This window comes from Netta rufina, assembly GCF_964035555.1.
Source record: "Netta rufina genome assembly, chromosome: 3".
In the NCBI taxonomy this organism is placed as follows: domain Eukaryota; kingdom Metazoa; phylum Chordata; class Aves; order Anseriformes; family Anatidae; genus Netta; species Netta rufina.
Genome location: NC_140125.1, coordinates 96,373,976 through 96,392,920, shown reverse-complemented (window position 1 = coordinate 96,392,920; position 18,945 = coordinate 96,373,976). Strand labels below are relative to the sequence as shown.

Here is an 18,945-nt window from a genome sequence, read left to right as displayed (position 1 = left end):
TAATTTTTCTCAGCAGCTGCTGCAGCCCTTTATGCTTGAGAAAGAGGGTATAAAAGTGTTATTCTGATTGTTAGTACTGATTCTGCACAGGTGTAAAGAACTAATGAAGATGAAAGGTCTGTTTTACATTGATCTTTGTGGTGACACATTTATTGATTTATTGAAATTTCAAATCCTCAATGAGGAAAAAAAAAGTCTGAAATATTTCACTTTTAAAATGAATGAATCGGATTTACTGCATGAAAAGTTAATGTATCTCATCTAGGAAAGAGCACTAATAGTTTTTAAAGGTGTATACACAATGGAAAAAAAAGCAAAATAGCAACACCCTTCTCCCATGGAATAAATTCAGATATTTCCTTTGACCTTGGCTAGGTTTCCAACAGTTGAAAGTGCAATTCTTCATCAATATGGTAAAGAGAAAATACTGGATACTTCAAAAATGAATAAGGCATTCTTCTTAGTGTTAAAATACTTGTGCTACTCTTTTTTTTTTTTTTAATCCATCAAATTCGGTGCTGATTTTTGATAGAGAAAATTGTGGAAAAGAAATCTGTTCTGGTTTGAGCTTCACAGCATTATGAAATATTCATTTTTTCCTGGAAACTCTCATTGAATAAGTAAGATTTTTTTCCTGAGGAAGATGTAAAAGCATAGGTAAATCTGTGTAGGGGAAGCAGTTGGTAAAAGAATAACGGTCCCAGGGAAATACAAACTTATTTCAGCAACTTTAAGTATACAAATTCTGCAAGACGTAGCTGGGTGGTTTCTTTAAAAGCTACTACAAAAATTGCATGGATTTTTTGTAAGACTGCAGAAAAAATGCTGGGCTGTTGCCTTCTTCATTTTTTGGTGACTTGACACATAAACAGGGATATGTTTGGTAAAGAAACAGAGCTTAGGGATATGGTTTAGTGGGGACTGTTAGCGTTAGGTCAGAGGTTGGACTCGATGATCTTGAGGTCTCTTCCAACCTAGAAATTCTGTGATTCTGTGAAAATACAGGTTGCATAGAACAAGGAATTAAAGCTTAACTTAGTAACTATTCACCTGAATGTGACTAGATGTAGTATGTTATCCATAATATGGATAACACATATTTCATCATTATTCTTAAGTCAGAAATCTTCAAGACTTAGTACTTCCTTGGTCTTAATTTTCTAAATATCTCTAGCTGTCTCTATCTCTTCACAGGAAGAGGATATTTCCACTAAGCTGCTTTTTACTGATTCTTCAGTGTTTTCTTAGGCACCCCTCTTTCTGGTTTGCTATCTGATAAAACACCGTCAGTTCAAATATGAAAGAAAATCACCAAAAACTCATATAGCTGAATTATTTATCTAAGCAGTCCAAAGTACTTGTCGTGGTTCCGCTCGAGTGGGCAGCCGAGCTCCACCACAGCCGCTCTCTCACTCCCCCTCCTCAAAGAGGAATGGGGAGAAAATATGTGAAAAGGGCTCAAGGATTGAGATAAGGACGAGAAAATCACGCAATAATTATTGTAACGGGCAAAACAGACTCGGCATAAGGAGATAGTAAGATTTATTGCCTACAACTAACAAGCGAGAGAAGTGAGAAAACAAAGGAAAAAAAAACAAAAGCACCTTCCCCCCATCCACCCTCTTCCACCTCCTCCCCCCGAGCGGCGCAGGGGAACGGGGAATGGGGGTTATGGTCAGTCTACAGCACTTCTTCTCTGCCGCTCCTTCTCGGTCACTCTCATCCCCTGTGCTGTGGGGTCCCACCCACGGGATGCAGTCCTTGATGAACTGATCCGGCGTGGGCTTCCCACAGGCAGCAGCTCTTCCAGAACTGCTCCAGATATGGGTCCGTACCACGGGGTCCATCCCTCAGGAGAAAACTGCTCCAACCTGGCTGCCCTACGGGCAGCAGCTCCTGCCAGATCACCTGCTCCTGCGTGGGCTCCTCTCCACGGGCTACAGGTCCGGCCCAGAATCTGCTCCGGCAGGGGTCTTCCACAGGCGGCAGCCTCCATTGGTGCAGGGCCACCTGCTCCACCGTGGTCTCCTCCACGGGCTGCAGCGTGGAACCCTGCTCCACCGTGGTACTCCATGGGCTGCAGGGGGACATCCTGCTTCACCATGGTCCTCACCACAGGCCGCAGGGGACTTCTGCTCCGGCGCCTGGAGCACCTCTCCCCCTCCTTCTACACTGACCTTGGCGCAAGGCTGTTCCTCACTCCTCTCACTCTCCCGGCTGCTGTGTGGCGCAGCGTTTTTTCCCTGTCTTAAATATGCTCTCACAGAGGCGAAAAACAACATCGCTTATTGGCTCGGATCTGGAAAACAATGGGGCCCTTCCCAAACATGGGGCAGCTTCTAGATCTTTCTCACAGAAACCACCCCTATGGCTCCCTGCTACCAAAACCTTGCCACGTAAACCCACTACAGTACTCTAAACAGGGGCTACATTGTCAGTTCCATGACTACAAAGCCAGTATCATGTCCCATTTAAGAGTTATTGCATATAACATTAAGTTCATTTAGAAGCATAATTAGGTTTAATAAACAATTTCCTGTTGGAAATGAGAAAAGCAAGGATCAGCACTGAAGACCATTGTGTTGTACAGGGGATCAGTCTGAACCACAATGCTCCTACAGCTCCATTCACTTCTGACTTCATTTAGAAGAAAGAAAAAAAGAAAAATCCTTAAAAATATTGAAGCTTCTATTGTTCTTTGAGGTGAAAAAGGGATGACTGATTTTGGATAATGCCATTGCATATTAAAATATTTATAGTTATATGTGTATGTATATATAAAGTCATTCTGGTCACATTTGGGACTTTTTCTTCATAGTTTGCTGTTTAAATACATGTAAATAAATAATATATATATTGATTAAAGAGAGTCTAGCCACATGACAGAGAGGCAGACTGGCTCTTGTCCTTGGGAGTGCACCCTTTGGGGTAAGGGAGATGTGGCTGCTCCCTTGAGTGCCAGGGAACACTAACTCAGCTTGAGAAACTTCTCAACTCCCTGTGGGGAATCAATATCCAAAAGGTTTTTTTAGCTTGTCAAAGTCACTTAACCTTCCTCTGTGCAATGCTTGTCATCTGGCTTGGTTTCTCCAGACAAATCGGTCAAGACCCTCTAAACTTCTGCCATAGCCAAGAAGAATACATCTTCCTTGTTGGGAGAAACCAGACAGTTCTGAATGGCATCTGTGTTAATTGGGTCTCAGATCACAGTTTGATTTACTATGTTGTCTCTGGATATTGTGTCAAGTTTTTTTACAGTCTCCAGTGCTTCCTTCTCTCTTTCTGGTTTTCAGGTTGCAGGCTGAGGTAGGGAAATGACTTTATTTTTCCCTATCTATAATAAAATCTTAGCAAGATCAAAGCTTGGTCTTAACTGGTCCCAGAAGCAGGTCTCCATTAAGCCATGCTCTCTCTCAGACATATTTGTCACGCTGTTTCCCTTTTCCTGTTTCGCCAGCACATCTTTCAGGGCCTTGCTTGTGTCAGTAATGGCATTTTTTGTGCCCTTCCAAAATAACGTGATCTCATCAGAAAGACCTGTTACCTTACACCTAGCTCTGGTCTGTGATTTCAAATATGCTGAAGGCCTTCTGGGTAAGGCTCTATACTAAGATTAAGACCTATTTAATATTATAGAATCACAGAATTGAAGGGGTTGGAAGGGGCCTCAAGAGATCATCAGGTCCAACCCCTCTGCCAAAGCAGGTTCCTTATAACAGGCTGCCCAGGTAGGCGTCCAGATGGGCCTTGAATATCTCCAGAGAAGGAGAGTCCACAACCTTCCTGGGCAGCCTGTTCCAGTGCTCTGTCACCCTCACTGTGAAGAAGTTCTTTCATGTGTTGGTGCGGAACTTCCTGTGCTCCATCTTGTGGCCATTACCCCTTGTCCTGTCCCCACAAACCCCTGAAAAGAGGTTGGCCAAATCCCTCTGTCTCCCACACCTCAGGTATTTATACACATTGATGAGATCCCCTCTCAGTCTTCTCTCCTCAAGGCTGAACAGGCCCAGGTCTCTCAGCCTTTCCTCATAGCGAAGATGCTCTAGACCCTGAATCATCTTTGTGACCCTCCGCTGGACTCCTTCCAGATCTCTGTCTTTGTTGTACTGGGGAACCCAGAAATGGATGCAGTACTCCAGGTGAGGCCTTACCAGGGCAGAGTAGAGGGGGAGGATCACCTCCCTTGACCTGCTGGCCACGCTCCTTTCAATGCACGCCAGGATCCCATTGGCCCTCTTGACCTTAGACCCATTGGCCCTCTTGACCACTGCTGGCTCATGGCCAACCTGTCGTCCACCAGGACCCCCTCAGAGCTCCTCTCCAGCAGGTCATTCCCCAGCCTGTACTGATACTTCGGGTTGTTCCTTCCCAGGTGCAGGACTCTACACTTGCTCTTATTAAATCTCATTTGGTTTCTTCCTGCCCATCTCTCCAGCCAGTCCAGGTCTCGCTGAATGGCAGCACAGGCTTCTGGCATGTCAGCCACTCCTCCCAGCTTTGTGTCATCGGTGTACTTGCTGAGGGAAGACACTATTCCCTCATCAAGGCTGTCGATGAAGATGGTGAACAAGACTGGATCCAGCACCGACCCCTGGGGAACACCACTAGTCACAGGTCTCCAGCCAGACTCTCCTCTCCGATCACCACCCTCTGAGCTCGGCCAGTCAGCCAGTTCTCAACCCACCTTACTGTCCACTCCTCTATCCCACACTTTCTCAGCTTTGCTGTCAGGATGTCATGGGAGACAGTATCGAAAGCCTTGCTAAAGTCAAGGTAGATGACTGGGATATTTCTGGGATCATCATCGATGCACCATGAAAATATTTTTCAAGTTCTTTGATCCCTTCATGCCAAGGTAACCTTGCCACTTATTTAACATTTTTAATATAGCTTAAGGATATATTTATATATCCTTATATAAATATATATATGTAAACATATATATATTTAATATAGCTTATATCTGAAGTTCTGATGAACAGAAAAAAAACTTACAATTGAATCACAGATCAAATGGACATAAATCCACGTTTATCATTCACTTCTTCTGCCCTAATCGAATAGTTAAAACACAAAAGTGTTTTAAAGTAGTAGAGAAATTAAATGGAGAAAACCAAACCAAATCAAAACAAATTCTTTGATTGAGGGAAGTTATATCTGCTGGAACTGGTGAAGCTGCACCTGTAAACCATGCCCAGTTTGGCAGTTCCCCACAACCTAACTTGAAAGCAATATGGAGAAGGGGATGGGGCCCCCGCACAAAGCTGCTGAGGCAGCAGGGATACAATGTGAGCTGAGGATGAGGGAGCTGGATTTGTTTACTACAGAAAAAGGCAGCCAAGGAGACATCAGGGAGCATCCCACAACTACTCAAACAGAGCCAAACTTTTCTGCAGTGGCAGGTGAGACAGCAATGGCCACAAATTCAAGCGTGGGAGGTCCCAGTGGGACATCAGGAGAAGCTTCCTCAGGAGGAGGTGGTGCTGCACTGACGCAGGCTGCGCAGGGGATGCTGGAGCAGCCCTGGTCAGAGGCTTCAGAGACCTGGCAGAACTGCTACAGCTGGTGTGAGGGGCTGGAGGTGGTCAGAGCCCTGTTCTGAGCAGGAGGCTGGACTGATGACCTCAAGATATCACTTCCAACTAACTTTGATATGATTCTCTGACCCTGAAATAAGAGTGTGATCATCTATAAATGTAGATAACACTGCAGTATAATAGCAAAATCTTTTCAGAAGGCTTGAATGATGGTTTAATTAGCTCAGCACATAAATGTTCAGTGGTGTTCAAACTAGGTGAAGACTACAGCAAAATGTCTTTATCATACATTTAGGAGCATATTTATCATCTGCTATCAAGAACATTTTCCTACCTGCTTATAAATCTTTCTTATTAAGCTTTATCTAATTAGACGACATTGCACATCCTGGTCTTTCGTTATGGAGTTTCATATTAGTTCCTCATTTTCTTTTAATCCATTGTCTTTGTAAGGGAAATTTATCTATGCCATTTTCAAATATAGGGATTTCATTCTCCAACTTTGTTTTGATAGTTGATTAGCTTCCAGAACTCATTATTAAATTCAGCAAGCTGCTCAAAATTTTCAGATGTATTACCACACTGCTTTTAAAGTTGTTAAATATATTTTTTTGTTTCATAACATATTTACTATTAATTTTTCATAGTGTTCACATATTAGTAAATTATTTTACAAAATGTTCAGTATTTTTTCTTATTTTTGTTAGCTGCTTTTTCAATAGTCATGATTTCCTAATCCAGAAGAATATATAGTAGAATATTGTCACAGATATTTGTTTGTATACCCTAATATTTGCACTGCATAACATGGGCATTCCACTTTGAAATGGGACACCTTAACACATGTATAAGGGAAGCAGAAGTTAGTGTCGTTTTAAAGGCATTCTGATGTTTGGCTTTTATTATAAATGAAGGCACTTCTGAAGAAATCTTATATAGCAAATATTTTCAACTCTCAGGCTTGTTATTTGCATGCTGTCATTTAGCAGAAAGAGCTCACAGATTTTAAGTTATAAGAGTTAACAGGGTTCTGCTGTATGTTTTTATTCCATACTTAAAATTTCACATACAGTTTAACCCTTAAAAGTCCATATGTCTTGCTCTCCTGTCACGTGTTCTCACTTGAAAATTGTTCCATACTTATTCTTGTTTTATGATGTATCAGTACTATATTATGGCATCAAGCTACAATAATTCCTGTCTCTTAAGGGGAAGGCATTTCTATTAAAAATTAGAATTCAAAAGCTGAGCTAAAGCCACATGGAATTCATGTATGTAGAACCTGGTATAAATTTGTTTTACAGAATTGCATAATCTTTTCAGGCTATCAAATAATTATATATATAGATGTTGCTATGTTTAGATGAAATTTGTGGGGATTAGAGTCTATTTCCCTCCTTTCAAACTGCTCAGTCAAAAGTTAGGTGATAATTTGTAGCCTTTTGGTTTTACAGTTGACAGCTCACTATTCTACACTTCCGTTTTATTCAAATAACACATTCCCCAGTTTTTAACTTCAATATTATAACAACTTGGAAGATTTGAGAGAATTTCTTTATTTAAAAGCATAGAACTGTATAAAATGTTGATAATATACTTGTGTGCTCTAATTAGTTTTGACAAATCCTAATTAGAATAGACCAAATAAAAAAGGGGATCATGAAAGAGCTCATTACTGTTTTATTAGTGCATTGTAATACTGTGGAAAAGGGGATAAGGACTCTTATATGCCTGTAAACTGTCAAGCATTGTTCTATTAAAGACAAGAAGAGTGAGAAACAAACTGGAAGCTCTGATTTGAGTTCTTCTGAGCAAATTTATTGTTCTGATATCACAGTGTTGCAGAAGGTGTTGTTTATTGAATATGAAAATGGGTACTTGAGTTGAATCTCATTTACAGAAAGACTACTTTACACTGAATTGGGAGAGTGAGATGAGTCTATACTACAATTTTGTCACTTTCAGTTGTGTTTCCACAAGAGAATACTATCATGTGGTTCTAGATATGACTGGCCCAACTGCCTTGGGTTTTACTTAAAATAAAATGTCAGTAAACTTGAACCTTCTCTATGGCAGCAAAAGTGAGGTCTCATAAAAGTAAAGTAACACATAACTTGTCTGTGCTTCATCACTTCCCTGAGGGCCTTATCCATTAGGTTGTAAACCCAAGTTTAAGACAGCCCTGTTCTTTTAACTCACAGAGCAGTACTAATGGAAACAGTATATGCATGACCACAGGACTGAAATGTCAGATGCTTAACAGTTCCACAGGTTCCACCTATATTAACATTTCTGTTTTTCTTTTTTCTCCAGTTAATTTCTACTCTTTCTGATCATCTTTACTCTAAACCACCTGCTGTCCACTTAATTTCTCCAACTAATCTGAAAGTAGCGTGCGGTGCCATGGTTAACCTGAATCAAGCCTCTTCGCTGGAAGACTCCCATAACAACTGGCAGTCAGCAATCAGGTCTTCTAAGCAAGATTCATCTCTCTACTTTCAATCTGCTTCCCATAGTTCAGCCCCCTCCGTGTCTAAAATATCCTCCTGTGCATCAAACATTTGTTACTCCAGCCCTCAACTGTATGGTAACCTGCAAACCCCAAGTCTCCATAGCCCTGTCTGTGTTTGCAAAATGGGAGACTTCACCACATCTTCCATTCCAGCAAAGAGTCTAAGTGTTTTCCCCAAACCTTCATGTTCAGCTGAAATTCAGGGATCATCATCCCAGCCTTTATCTCCCAGTTCTTCCAAAAGATTGAAAGCTTTATCTCCGCTCCCTGTACGTATCACTACACATTCATTACCTCCTAGCCCAAAACCTTTGTCTCCACCCTCTCTTTATGGCTCCTCTTCAACCATATGTAGTGTAAATGAGCCTTGCACACAAATATCATCTAGAGGATATTTAGCAAAGTCGGGAGTTAGATCCCCTCTGCCAACCAGACTAACTCTCTTAACTGCTATTTTGAGATCAGGCTCTTCTCAGCGGAGACCTCTTTCCCCTGCTTCTTGCCCCACGTTTTCTCCTAGCTCCCTTTGTTCCTCAACACTTGCAATAGATCAAAAGTGCAAAACAACTCCCCCAACCCCCAGAAAATCCATTTCAAGCCCCCCTGTTAGGCCAGATTCTCCCAGCAGAGAGGAACATTGGTCTTCAGGATGGGCTCAGCAAGTACCTTTACACTCTAAGCCTCATCCTGCCCCTCGGGCAAGGTCCCTTTCTCCTAGAAAGCACCTTCCAGTCCGAACACCCTCTCCAGACTCCCGAAGTCCACAGTCATCCCCCATCTCCTCCCATAGAAAATCAATTGCCAATCCAGGTTGGCAGTCTATGCTGCCTGCTCTGGCGATGCCTCCTAGTGCCCCAGCACATTCTTCCCTTGCACACCCAACCTCTCCTCCTCCTGAAGGCCTGCGTTATCCTGCCTCCAGCTCCCAGGCACCTCAGAGGTGTCAGAGAGTGCACACTTATTCACCCATCTTTACCTGCCAGTCCTATCCTTTGCTTTCTCCCACCAGACTTAGTGGCACATTTTCCCCCACCCAAGAAAAGCAGTTATCTCCCTCCCCAAGTCTTTCGACTTCAACTTCTAGATCTAAGTCAGATTCATCTCAAAAGTCTGCTCAGGAGCTGAGTACCCCCTCTCCTACACCTTCAAGTGTCTCAAAGCAGTGGTCTCTCTCACGTCCTGATTCTACTTCACCAGTTCTCCAAACATGCAGTATTAATCCCCACCCACTGCAGCTTCATTCTTCATTGATGCACAGAAGCTCTAGGTCTAATTCCCAGTCTCCAAGGCCTGAGAAATCTGCCACCTCACCAGTATTAAAGTGCAGATCTCCTGTCTCAAACAAGTCACCATGCACACTGCCATCAAGACCCAGAGAGCTGACTTCACCTCAGTCTTTTTCCCTGCCTTCTGACCATGAAAACATCAAACCCAAGGTACTCTTGGTGCATGCTTATTTTCTAATAGTTCTTTGTCCCTGTAGGAAAAAAACACATCCGTGTTGCACAATGCTAGTAAAATAAATGAGCCGGGGAAAAGGAAGGAATGGTATTGTGTTGATAGTGAAGATAATGACAACTAAATCCTACCATTTCAAATTGCTAGCAACATGTTTTGTATTATGGGGAGGGTGCTGTAAGAATCCTTTACCATACAAATTAGATATTTTATTGATGGAGCAGATACTACTGGATTTGCTAGCGTCCAGTGGTTCTGATCTGCTACGTTCAACCTAGCAGAGACCCGAGCCAAGAGCCAGGGAGGGAAGACAAGGACAGTCCCCTGTTTCTTCCCTTTCTTTCCCTCTGGTACTTCTAATCTTATTATGCTAGACAGAGGGCAAAGGGGAAAAAAAAAAAAAAGAAAAAAAAAAGCTTCCTACAATATGTACTACTGCAAATATGAAAGTCTTGCACTTGACAGATCAGTTGTACTCCTGCTGTTTGTCATTCACCCAGAGGCAGCAGAGTCCCAGCAGAGTGAGAATAAGCAACGATGGCAATTGCTGCAGGAGGTCTTGGGAACCAGTTCCTCTTTAAACCTAAAGATAAATCTCAAGAATGGGAAGGGGAAGGAAAGAAAAGCAGATCAAAAGATATGCAACAGATAGGTGCCTGGGAAAAGAAAAGCAACTGCCTTGCACAAGGGGAGAGCTCGTGGCAGAAGACATCAGAGCTGCAGAAGAGGAATCAGAGGCTTTCCAGCCTCTTTTAGTTTATCTTTTCACTCTTTGCTGATGTCTAGGCTCTCCTCTGGCAGCTGAAGCATGCTGCCCATCACAGAAAGGCCATCATAGTTTATTGATGTATCTGTTTGAAGCACAAAATTACAGCCTGGTCTGCCAGATCAAATTGTGTCAGATGTGTTTCTAACAGCTTGGCCATGGCAGGGGTGACCTGAACTACATGGAAAATGTTAATTGAAAATGAGAGGTTTAAATCAGCACAGAGTAGCAATTGTCATGAATGGTTCTTTTAAAAACCAAACAACACCAAAGGAACTATTGTTTCAAGCACAGCTGTACAGTGTCACTACACCCTGTCAGGACCAATTAATGAAATAAAAAGAGAAATAAAATTGTAGAAATTTCAAGATAAGAGCCCCTAGAGAAAAAAAACTGGAAGGCATGACTGAGCCTGGAGATTGCAAGACATTTGCGGTGTCTGTTACTATTGGTACAACCTCTGGTGATAAGGAAATCCTCTGCTTGTGACACATAACTCTTGCCTGTGTTATAATTACAGAGGCTATTTCATCCTTTCAGTCCTTCCAACTGTCTCTTTTCCTGCTAATTTTGCTGTTGAGATGCAATAGCACTTCTGAAACTGCCCAACCACTGAAACTGCCCACAGAACATTGGACAGTGTCTACTATAATAGGCTTGAGAGGTTAGACTGGTGTAATTTTTAACCATGCAGACAAATGTGGCTCCACCAGGGATGTGGATGGTCTGAAATCTCTAAATCAAATGCAGCTAGAAGTTCAGGACAGGAAAGCCATCTTCTGGCTTTAAAATGTGAGGCTGAGTCTTCACTTACAGCTAACAACAGTATGCATTCAATGCCATCCCTTCCTCCTGCTCTCACCGATCTCCATACTTTTTGAAATAGCTCAACAGACTTCTGCTTTGCTCATCTGTGAATGGTACCAGATGACTCCAGCCTCAAATCTCAGTATATTTCCAGGGGAAAAAAAGGAAAAGATTGAGGATAGAGAACATCAACATCTTAAACAGCATTTAGGTCTCTTTAGTACCCATCAGTTCAACTTGAGGACTGGACAAAGAGCTCCATATAATGCACAACATATGACTGTCGGTGCACAACAAAATTTTTGCATGTATGAATTTTCTAAGTGAGAATCAAGGGAGAACTGCAGAGCTGCTTGACTTTAGCATGTGTAATTTTGCAACCTTAGTATTGTTTCAATAGTTATTAAACCAGCACATTTTAAAATAGAACTTTGACATCAGATGTACTTTTCATCATGGACATCAAACTGTTTCATTAACATGATATCAAAGCACTTATGCAAAAAGGATTCTTTAATGGAGAACTTTTATCTGTTTATGTCTACTCATGTACCAATTAATGGAAATCAAAGTAGAGCCTATGAACTTGTTTAAGTATTTGCATTTTTATATATAAATGCATGCGTTTTCCTATGCTTTATATATTTATGTTTATGTTTGCCAATGTTTTCAAAATATGACTGTTCTGTAAAGTGAATATGAACATAATCAAATTCACAGAACAGTGTGAAGTGTTGAACAGTGGGTGACCACTTGAAATAAAAATCCTCTCCCTTGACTGTGGAGACATTTTAGTAGTGTCCTGGTGGACTTAATATGACAAAATGAACAGTAGGATGGATTGGAGACAAATAAAATTGCTGATTCTGCAGGAAGAGATTAGCATGAAAACTGCTGGCTGTTGTTTGAAAACTCTTTGCAGTGATTTAATGGTGTGTCATTCCTACATATTCTTTGATTTTTCCTGTTTGAATATAGCACAGGAATGCATGTTGATCTACCCAAAACAGCTGGGGATCACACTAACTCTAGCAACATGGAGCTCAGCACAGCTGCAAAACCTACCACAAAGCAGGAAAGATTACTCATGAGGAGCTCCACACTACCATGGTTAGTTTCTGATTTTAAGCCTTTATAGGTACATGTCTAGCACACTTTGCAATGCCCTGTGTGTGCCCTAGATAATCGTTTGAGCAAGAGAAAGTAGATTTTCTGAAAAACTCCCCAGGCTGATATTCGCCTGAGTGGTGATGATGGAGTTGGTTTTCTTTTGACTGGACCATGGTGCAGGCCAGCAGACATGAGTGTCTATGGCTGTTCAAAAATACTAATATATTCCTAAGAGCCAGATTACTAAATTTATTTAGACATTGAACAATCATTTTAAGTAATGCAAAATTGTATGTCAAGAAACATGTTCCTAAGAGCAGAAACTGCTTAAAGACTTCCCATTCATTTAAATACCATGATTTTGACAATTTCACATTGCTCACATGTTCTACAGTACCTGGCAGAGATAAAGAACATTAAAGTAGAATTGATTGTATAAGAAATATATGAAATGAAAAAACCCTCATATTTTTACAGTCTGATAAGTTTTTATTTAGTTTATACAGAAGTATTACTAATCTCAAAGTAGTTATAGTATACTCACCAGATATGTAAAAATACTTTGGCTTTGGAAGAAATTGCAATTCATTTACATGTTCAATTAAATCATTTAATTGATTGAATATCAATTACAAGTAAACAAGGATATATTTTGTAGTTAAGCCAACTTTAATATTTGGAAATTTGACCTTCCATCTTACTTCAGTGCATAGTATCTTATGTTGAAAATCTTATCTTTATATAGATAGATGTTGTATATACATAAATATTTATATATATATAAGTATCTATACAAATTTATAGCAGTGTTTCTATCTCAAGATAGAAACAGATATTCAAAGGGCAGTATTTAACTCACATGACTTTTGACATTTGAAAGCTAGATATCCAAACAAAACTTAAGCAATTCTATATAGTCAATGGAGAGAAGATGCTGAATCTACAGGATGATTTCACTTAACTTTCTAGGTGCTTATTTGAGGATGGGATGAATTATCCTGTAGAAATGTCCATGACTATAAATGGTTTCAGTTCTGACTGAAGAACCTAAATGGTAGTCATCCAAGTTAGAATGCCTAAATCTCATATAAATTAAAAAATAAAAAGGTGAAAAAACATTTCTGGCACTGCATTGATCTGCTTTGACAGAATATTCACTCAGTATGTGTGAATATTGACTTCTTCAATGCCTGGCAGTCTCCATGTTCTGACTAGAAAAAAATATGAGTAAATCTGAAGAAAATATAGCATTATATATGGAAAGAATTAAAAGGTGATGTCCTAAAATGTTTAAAGAGAGGTTCAAGTGTGATATAAATTTCTCTTATCTGAATTAAAGTTCTGGACCCTCTGTAATTGTTGAAGGTTTTATTAGATATAAAAACAGGAAAAAAAAAAAAAGACAATTGTATAACCCAAAATACAGGATGTTGTTTAGACCATTATTCCATAAGGACTAGCATCTACTGCCCAGGCAACAGTACATTAAAAAACCTTATCTGATTAACAATTAACTTTGTGTCAGGTTAAATATCACAAAAATATTCAACTAATAACTTAAAAATCTAATATTGTCTGAATTTGTGAATGTTTCTTTAAATTAGTATGATGTTGAAAAGGGAAAAATGTTGTGAATCCCTTTTTAGTTGTTTACTCCCCCCTCCCACCAAAAAATTCCAGCAGCCATGTAGTTAAGAGTCCTAGCTCTTAAGTATAGAAGAATCTCGTTGTTCATTTAAAAATAACTGATTTTATTTAGTCTCCATAATTAACAAGAAAATATAGAAAGTATAGTTTCTAAAGGGTTAAAACATTTTGGCAAGCTAATATAGTCTAAAATATAAATGATTCAAAAATAATAAGTTTTTAAGCCTGATCTTAGGATTTTTTGTACCCCATCATGTACTTTTTATGGTTTAGATTGTCAGTTCCATATACCTGGTTAGAGTGCAAAAGTTCCTCTACTTGTTTTGAAACATGTGGGTGATAAAGTTACTTGTAAAGGAGGTGAAAAGTAGTGTCATCTGACTTAAGTGATCTACCCACTTCCACAAGTAATTCAGCATATAAGGATCTTGTTCAATCTCATCAAAGCCAATCACAGAAATCCCTGTGACTTAGTGGTCCAGGATCACTCCACAGAGCAGCAGTTCTTAAGGTGCATGTACTGGCAGAAACAGCTTTGCACGATCATTTCAAATCACAAGCTAACATGGAATAAACACACAGCCTCTTCTGATATCAGTCTGAGGATAGTAATAAGCAGAAAGTGGTCAAGATCACTTTAGAAGTTATAAGCTGCAGATATATGATGTTCTCGTAGTTCCATCTCATTCCTAAATGCAAAAGATGAATGTCCTTTAAAATCTTAGCAGAAACACTGATTTTCTTTAAGAAATAGCTTTCAGAGGTGCTATGTAAGCCTTGTATTGTTGTAACATGTCTGTGAGACAATTAAAATCATCTTTCATTGTCGTACCTTTCTCCTTTCTTGTCTCTTTGTTCCTCTCTCCCTTTTACCCTTCTTTACGTTTCTTCCTGCTTTCTGATTTGCCCTTTTAGCAGTACAAGATCAAGACAAGCTACAAGGCATTTGCAGCAATACCTACAAACACATTACTTATGGAACAGAAGGTTAGTGTTTGATCAAAGACATGGGAATTGCATTTGAGCGTGTTCAACTTTATGTACATATTCTGACATTTCTGTTGGTGATATTACAGCACATAAACTCTGTGAGCTAGTTGCTCAGGATTATAATTCCAGCAGTTTTTCATGGTCAGTTACATTGTACTGAGGATCAAAGGCTTCATTAACCTGAATTTCTATTAAAAAAAAATTGTAAAAGAAACATGTCCTAAAGGAATCATCATTTATGACAATGTCTCAAAGTCTGTTTTGCTGTTTGAAAGCCTCTGGAGCACTGCTATTTTAGAACCTACCCATCAGTAGGTCTTGGCCAGCTAAAGATTCTTCAATGGCTATGCTTACACCAGTAAATTCAACAACACCAGGAAATGTCCTCAGTTACAGTCCAACCATCAACCTGAGCTACAGAGTCCCTTCACTAAATGATGTCCCTGAATGACAAAAAACATGCCACAAATATATTTAAAGACATGTTTAATAACTCTGACATCACAAATATAGCTGTATCTAAAAAAAACTTTCTGTGGACATAGTTCAGGAACTTAGCCTCTAACGAATTTCTGTAGGATTAAGCTTTCCTATGTACACATCTACATATGCATTTACATGCAAAGCTCAGCTGATTTCCCTAGGCTTTTACAGAGTTTAAAGACATCAGAGAGTGTGAATTTAGCTCTGCATAAAGTATTTTGAAGATGAAAGGAAAGCTGCCTGGTGGAAAGGAACCTGGGGGGTATTTGTTGATACCCAGATGAACATGAGCCAGCAACATGCTCAGGTGGACAAGAAGACCAACAGCATCCTGGCTTGTAGTGTGGTCAGCAGGACCAGGGAAGTGATTGTCCCCTTGTACTTGGCTCTGGTGAGGCTGCACCTTGACTACTGTGTTCAGTTTTGGACCCCTCACTACAAGAAGGACATTGAGGTGCTTGAGGGTGTCCAGAGAAGGGCCACAAAGCTGTTGAAGGGTCTAGAGAACAAGTCTTATGAGGAGCAGCTGAGGGAACTGTAGTTGTTTAGCCTGGAAAAAAGGAGTCTCAGAGATCTTATTGTGCTCCACAACTACCTCAAAGGAGGTTGTACCAAGGTGGGGATCAGTCTCTTCTCTCAAGCAGCAAGTGATAAGACAAGTGGAAATGGCCTCAAGTTGCGCCAGGGGAAGTTTAGGTTGGATATTAGGAGAAATTTCTTCACTGAAAGGGTTGTGAGGTATTGTAGCAGGCTGTCCAGGGAAGCAGTTGAGCTACCATCCCTGAAGGTCTTCAAAAAAACCATGTAGATGTGGTGCTTATATGTGGTTATATGGCTTAATGGTAGATTTGGTAGAGCTAGATTAAAGGTTCAACTTGATGATCATAGAGATCTTTTCCAATGTAAATGGTTCTATGATTTTATGATAATTTTGCCCCTGAAAAATAAATAAATAAATAAATAAAAGATTGTGACCTACTGGTTATCACCTAAATAACTTAAACAAGTTTATTACTTTCACAAATGTGAGATTCCTCTCTTTTCCCTTTTTTTTTTTTTTTTTTTTTTAAATCTTGGATGAATATTTTCATCATTTGCATCAAACATGAAGCTTCTCTTACTTAAGTCTTGAACACACCAAGTAAGACTATGTCTGCATTAACATGCAACAGAAATGGCTCAGTAGAAGAAAGTATCCTATATCCCTACTGTATGCATTCCAGTAGGTTTTTGTTGTTGTTGTTTTGTTTGTTTGTTTTTTTGTCTTTGTCAGAGAGCCTGTTAGTGTCAGGAACGTAAGGTGGACTCCTGAGGTACCACTTCAGGGCTGACTTTGAAATGAATGCAATTTGTGCACTAAGCTGTGCTGCTCTGCAGATGCAGAGGTCGGTAGGTGGTAGGTGACTTTGAGTGGGGGTTTTACTTTGAGGGCACACTCCTGATCTAAACTAGTGGGTTAAGGACAGCCATGTGACTGCACCTTTTCAGAAGAAAGGCAATTCCTTTTGAGGGATCATCTTGCTGACTCTCTCTTGGGCATTTACTCATGAGCTGTATGTTACATATCCACCAAACATAAAACTGATTTGTACAGTCTTATGCCAGTATCTGTAGAAAAAAATAATAATGACTCCAAAATCTATGTTTACACAGAGACTTTTTGTTATCTGCCAATTTACTGAAAATTCTAGCCTTAGTGTATCCTTCAGTAGCGACAGCACAGTCATGTAAAACTAATAAGATATCAGCTTTCTGTTACAGGACATTCAGGATGAATTTACTTTGCATGTTTTAGCATTGTCTGACTACAGCTGATGTATCAGGTGCATTTCCCTGGGCATTCTGTCTAAGGCAGCTCTGGTGTACAACTCCTTCCCTGTTTTCCCTTGTTTTGGAGATTATGTATGTTAATATCCTATTGATCCAGACTATCAGCTATGTACAGTGCTCCTGAGGTAGTCCTATTGTGTTAGCTGAGATGCATTTATAGTATGTCCCTTAAAGGAAGCATAAAGGAGTTATATGGCACATATAGGTCCCCTTGTACCAAGCCCTAATGTACAAGTATTATGCTCAGCAGGGAGGGAGCTTGGAAGGAACTCATGCCACATTGTAGCTCAATGCCAGTAGTTATATTGCTCCCATTTTATGGAAACATCAGATTAAAAAGAGAGCAATTCGAGACAAGTTCTAACTGCATAAATAATGTTTTATTAACATTGAGATAAAGATTATTTGGAGAAGATATTTTTGAGTGACATTTATTTTAGCAAGGAAGGAAGTTCTGCAAGACAGATATTACTGAACTGAATTAATGATTAGGAATACATCATCTTCCTAAATGCAAGAAAAGTATTTTGCTATGTGATCAAACTGGAAATGAATATTTTCCAAAGTGAAACTTTTTGCACTGTGTAAGTAATTGTGTTACTTAATTTGAGTGGTCACGAGAAAATGGGTTCAATCAGATCTATGATGCAGGCGATCTAGTGACAATTTATATGCAGTAATAATTAGATCATATGAAAGAAAACTGTCAGTGATACGTCATATAACGTAAAATGCTTTGCCCCTGAATTGTCTCATTGTGTCTTTCTTTCTCAAGTAACCTTTTTTTTTTTTTTTATGTGTGTGCGAATGCTTTAATTTCAGCCAGCATTTTTTAACTTCTCCTTATGAAACTGTTAGGCTATCATCATCTTAACAACTTTTCTAGGACACACTTTTATTCTTAAGTACTCTCAGTCAAAGAGAATTGTTCAAATCTATGCTCATTAGCAGCAAAGAAGAAGCTCATTGACTACATATACATATCATTTGGCAAGCCCAGAAGTGGTTTAATATAATCAAATCCCATAGCTGGCAAGCTTTCTAACTGTTTTAGCTTGTATGAACATGATATTCCTCTTATCACCCATGGTCTGATCAGAAAAATTCAAATTCAGGATATCTCTTGGAGGATACAGCTGTAAATTCTTTCACAGACAGAACAGCAAAACCTTGTTTTTAAGGAACTTGTGCTCAGCATCATGGTCAGGCTCTGTCTGGGAGCAGCAACAGTGTGTTGCTCCTCATGAAAGATGAACCAGAAGCTGGCATAACAGCAAGGCTAGTAGGACAACGTCCTCACCAGCATGGGCACTGTCCCACAGATAGATCAGGGACAGCAGAAGTGGTGGTGTCCATGGTCAGCCAACAGTGCCATGATCACCACACAGATTCAAAATGATGCAGCAGGTCCTCAGACAGTGACAACGAACTCTTCTGCAGAAGAGTTAACAGATAACGGCATCCACTGGCTAGAAGAGGAAGCAGAACTTGCTTAATGTAGGCATAAGGCAAAAGTTTAACAGCAAGAATTACTTACCCATGAGAAAAAAAAAAATCCAGAGACTGAAATGGGTACTTTACCATAGAAATTAAACAATCAAGACAGGACACTTTTCTGGCACTTCATACAATAAGTCTAGGCAGTTGTGTGGTTTAAAGAAAAGGTGAGACTAGGTGATCACTGTGGTTCCTTCTGGTCTTTTTATTATTGAATCAGTGAGTCACCCTTCCACTGACATTCACTCTTGAATAGCCTCTACAGTTATAGAGATGAGATCACAATCCAATTCAAAATTCCAGTCCTA

At 39.8% G+C, this 18,945-nt stretch overlaps 1 protein-coding gene across 5 annotated transcripts in view; it reads left to right on the top strand.

Annotated features, from left to right (window-relative positions):
• Positions 1-18,945, top strand: part of MLIP (muscular LMNA interacting protein) — a 117,059-nt gene that overhangs the window by 48,498 nt on the left and 49,616 nt on the right. For 2 of the 5 annotated variants that reach the window (XM_084283447.1, XM_084283446.1), the window contains exons 4-5: positions 7,851-9,485; positions 14,753-14,824. The exons of 1 other annotated variant lie outside the window; for it this stretch is intronic. In XM_084283447.1, the coding sequence (XP_084139573.1) occupies positions 7,851-9,485; positions 14,753-14,824 (1,707 nt within the window). The remainder of the gene's footprint in view (positions 1-7,850; positions 9,486-14,752; positions 14,825-18,945) is intronic. 2 more of the 5 variants (XM_084283449.1, XM_084283448.1) reach the window with 2 other exon arrangements.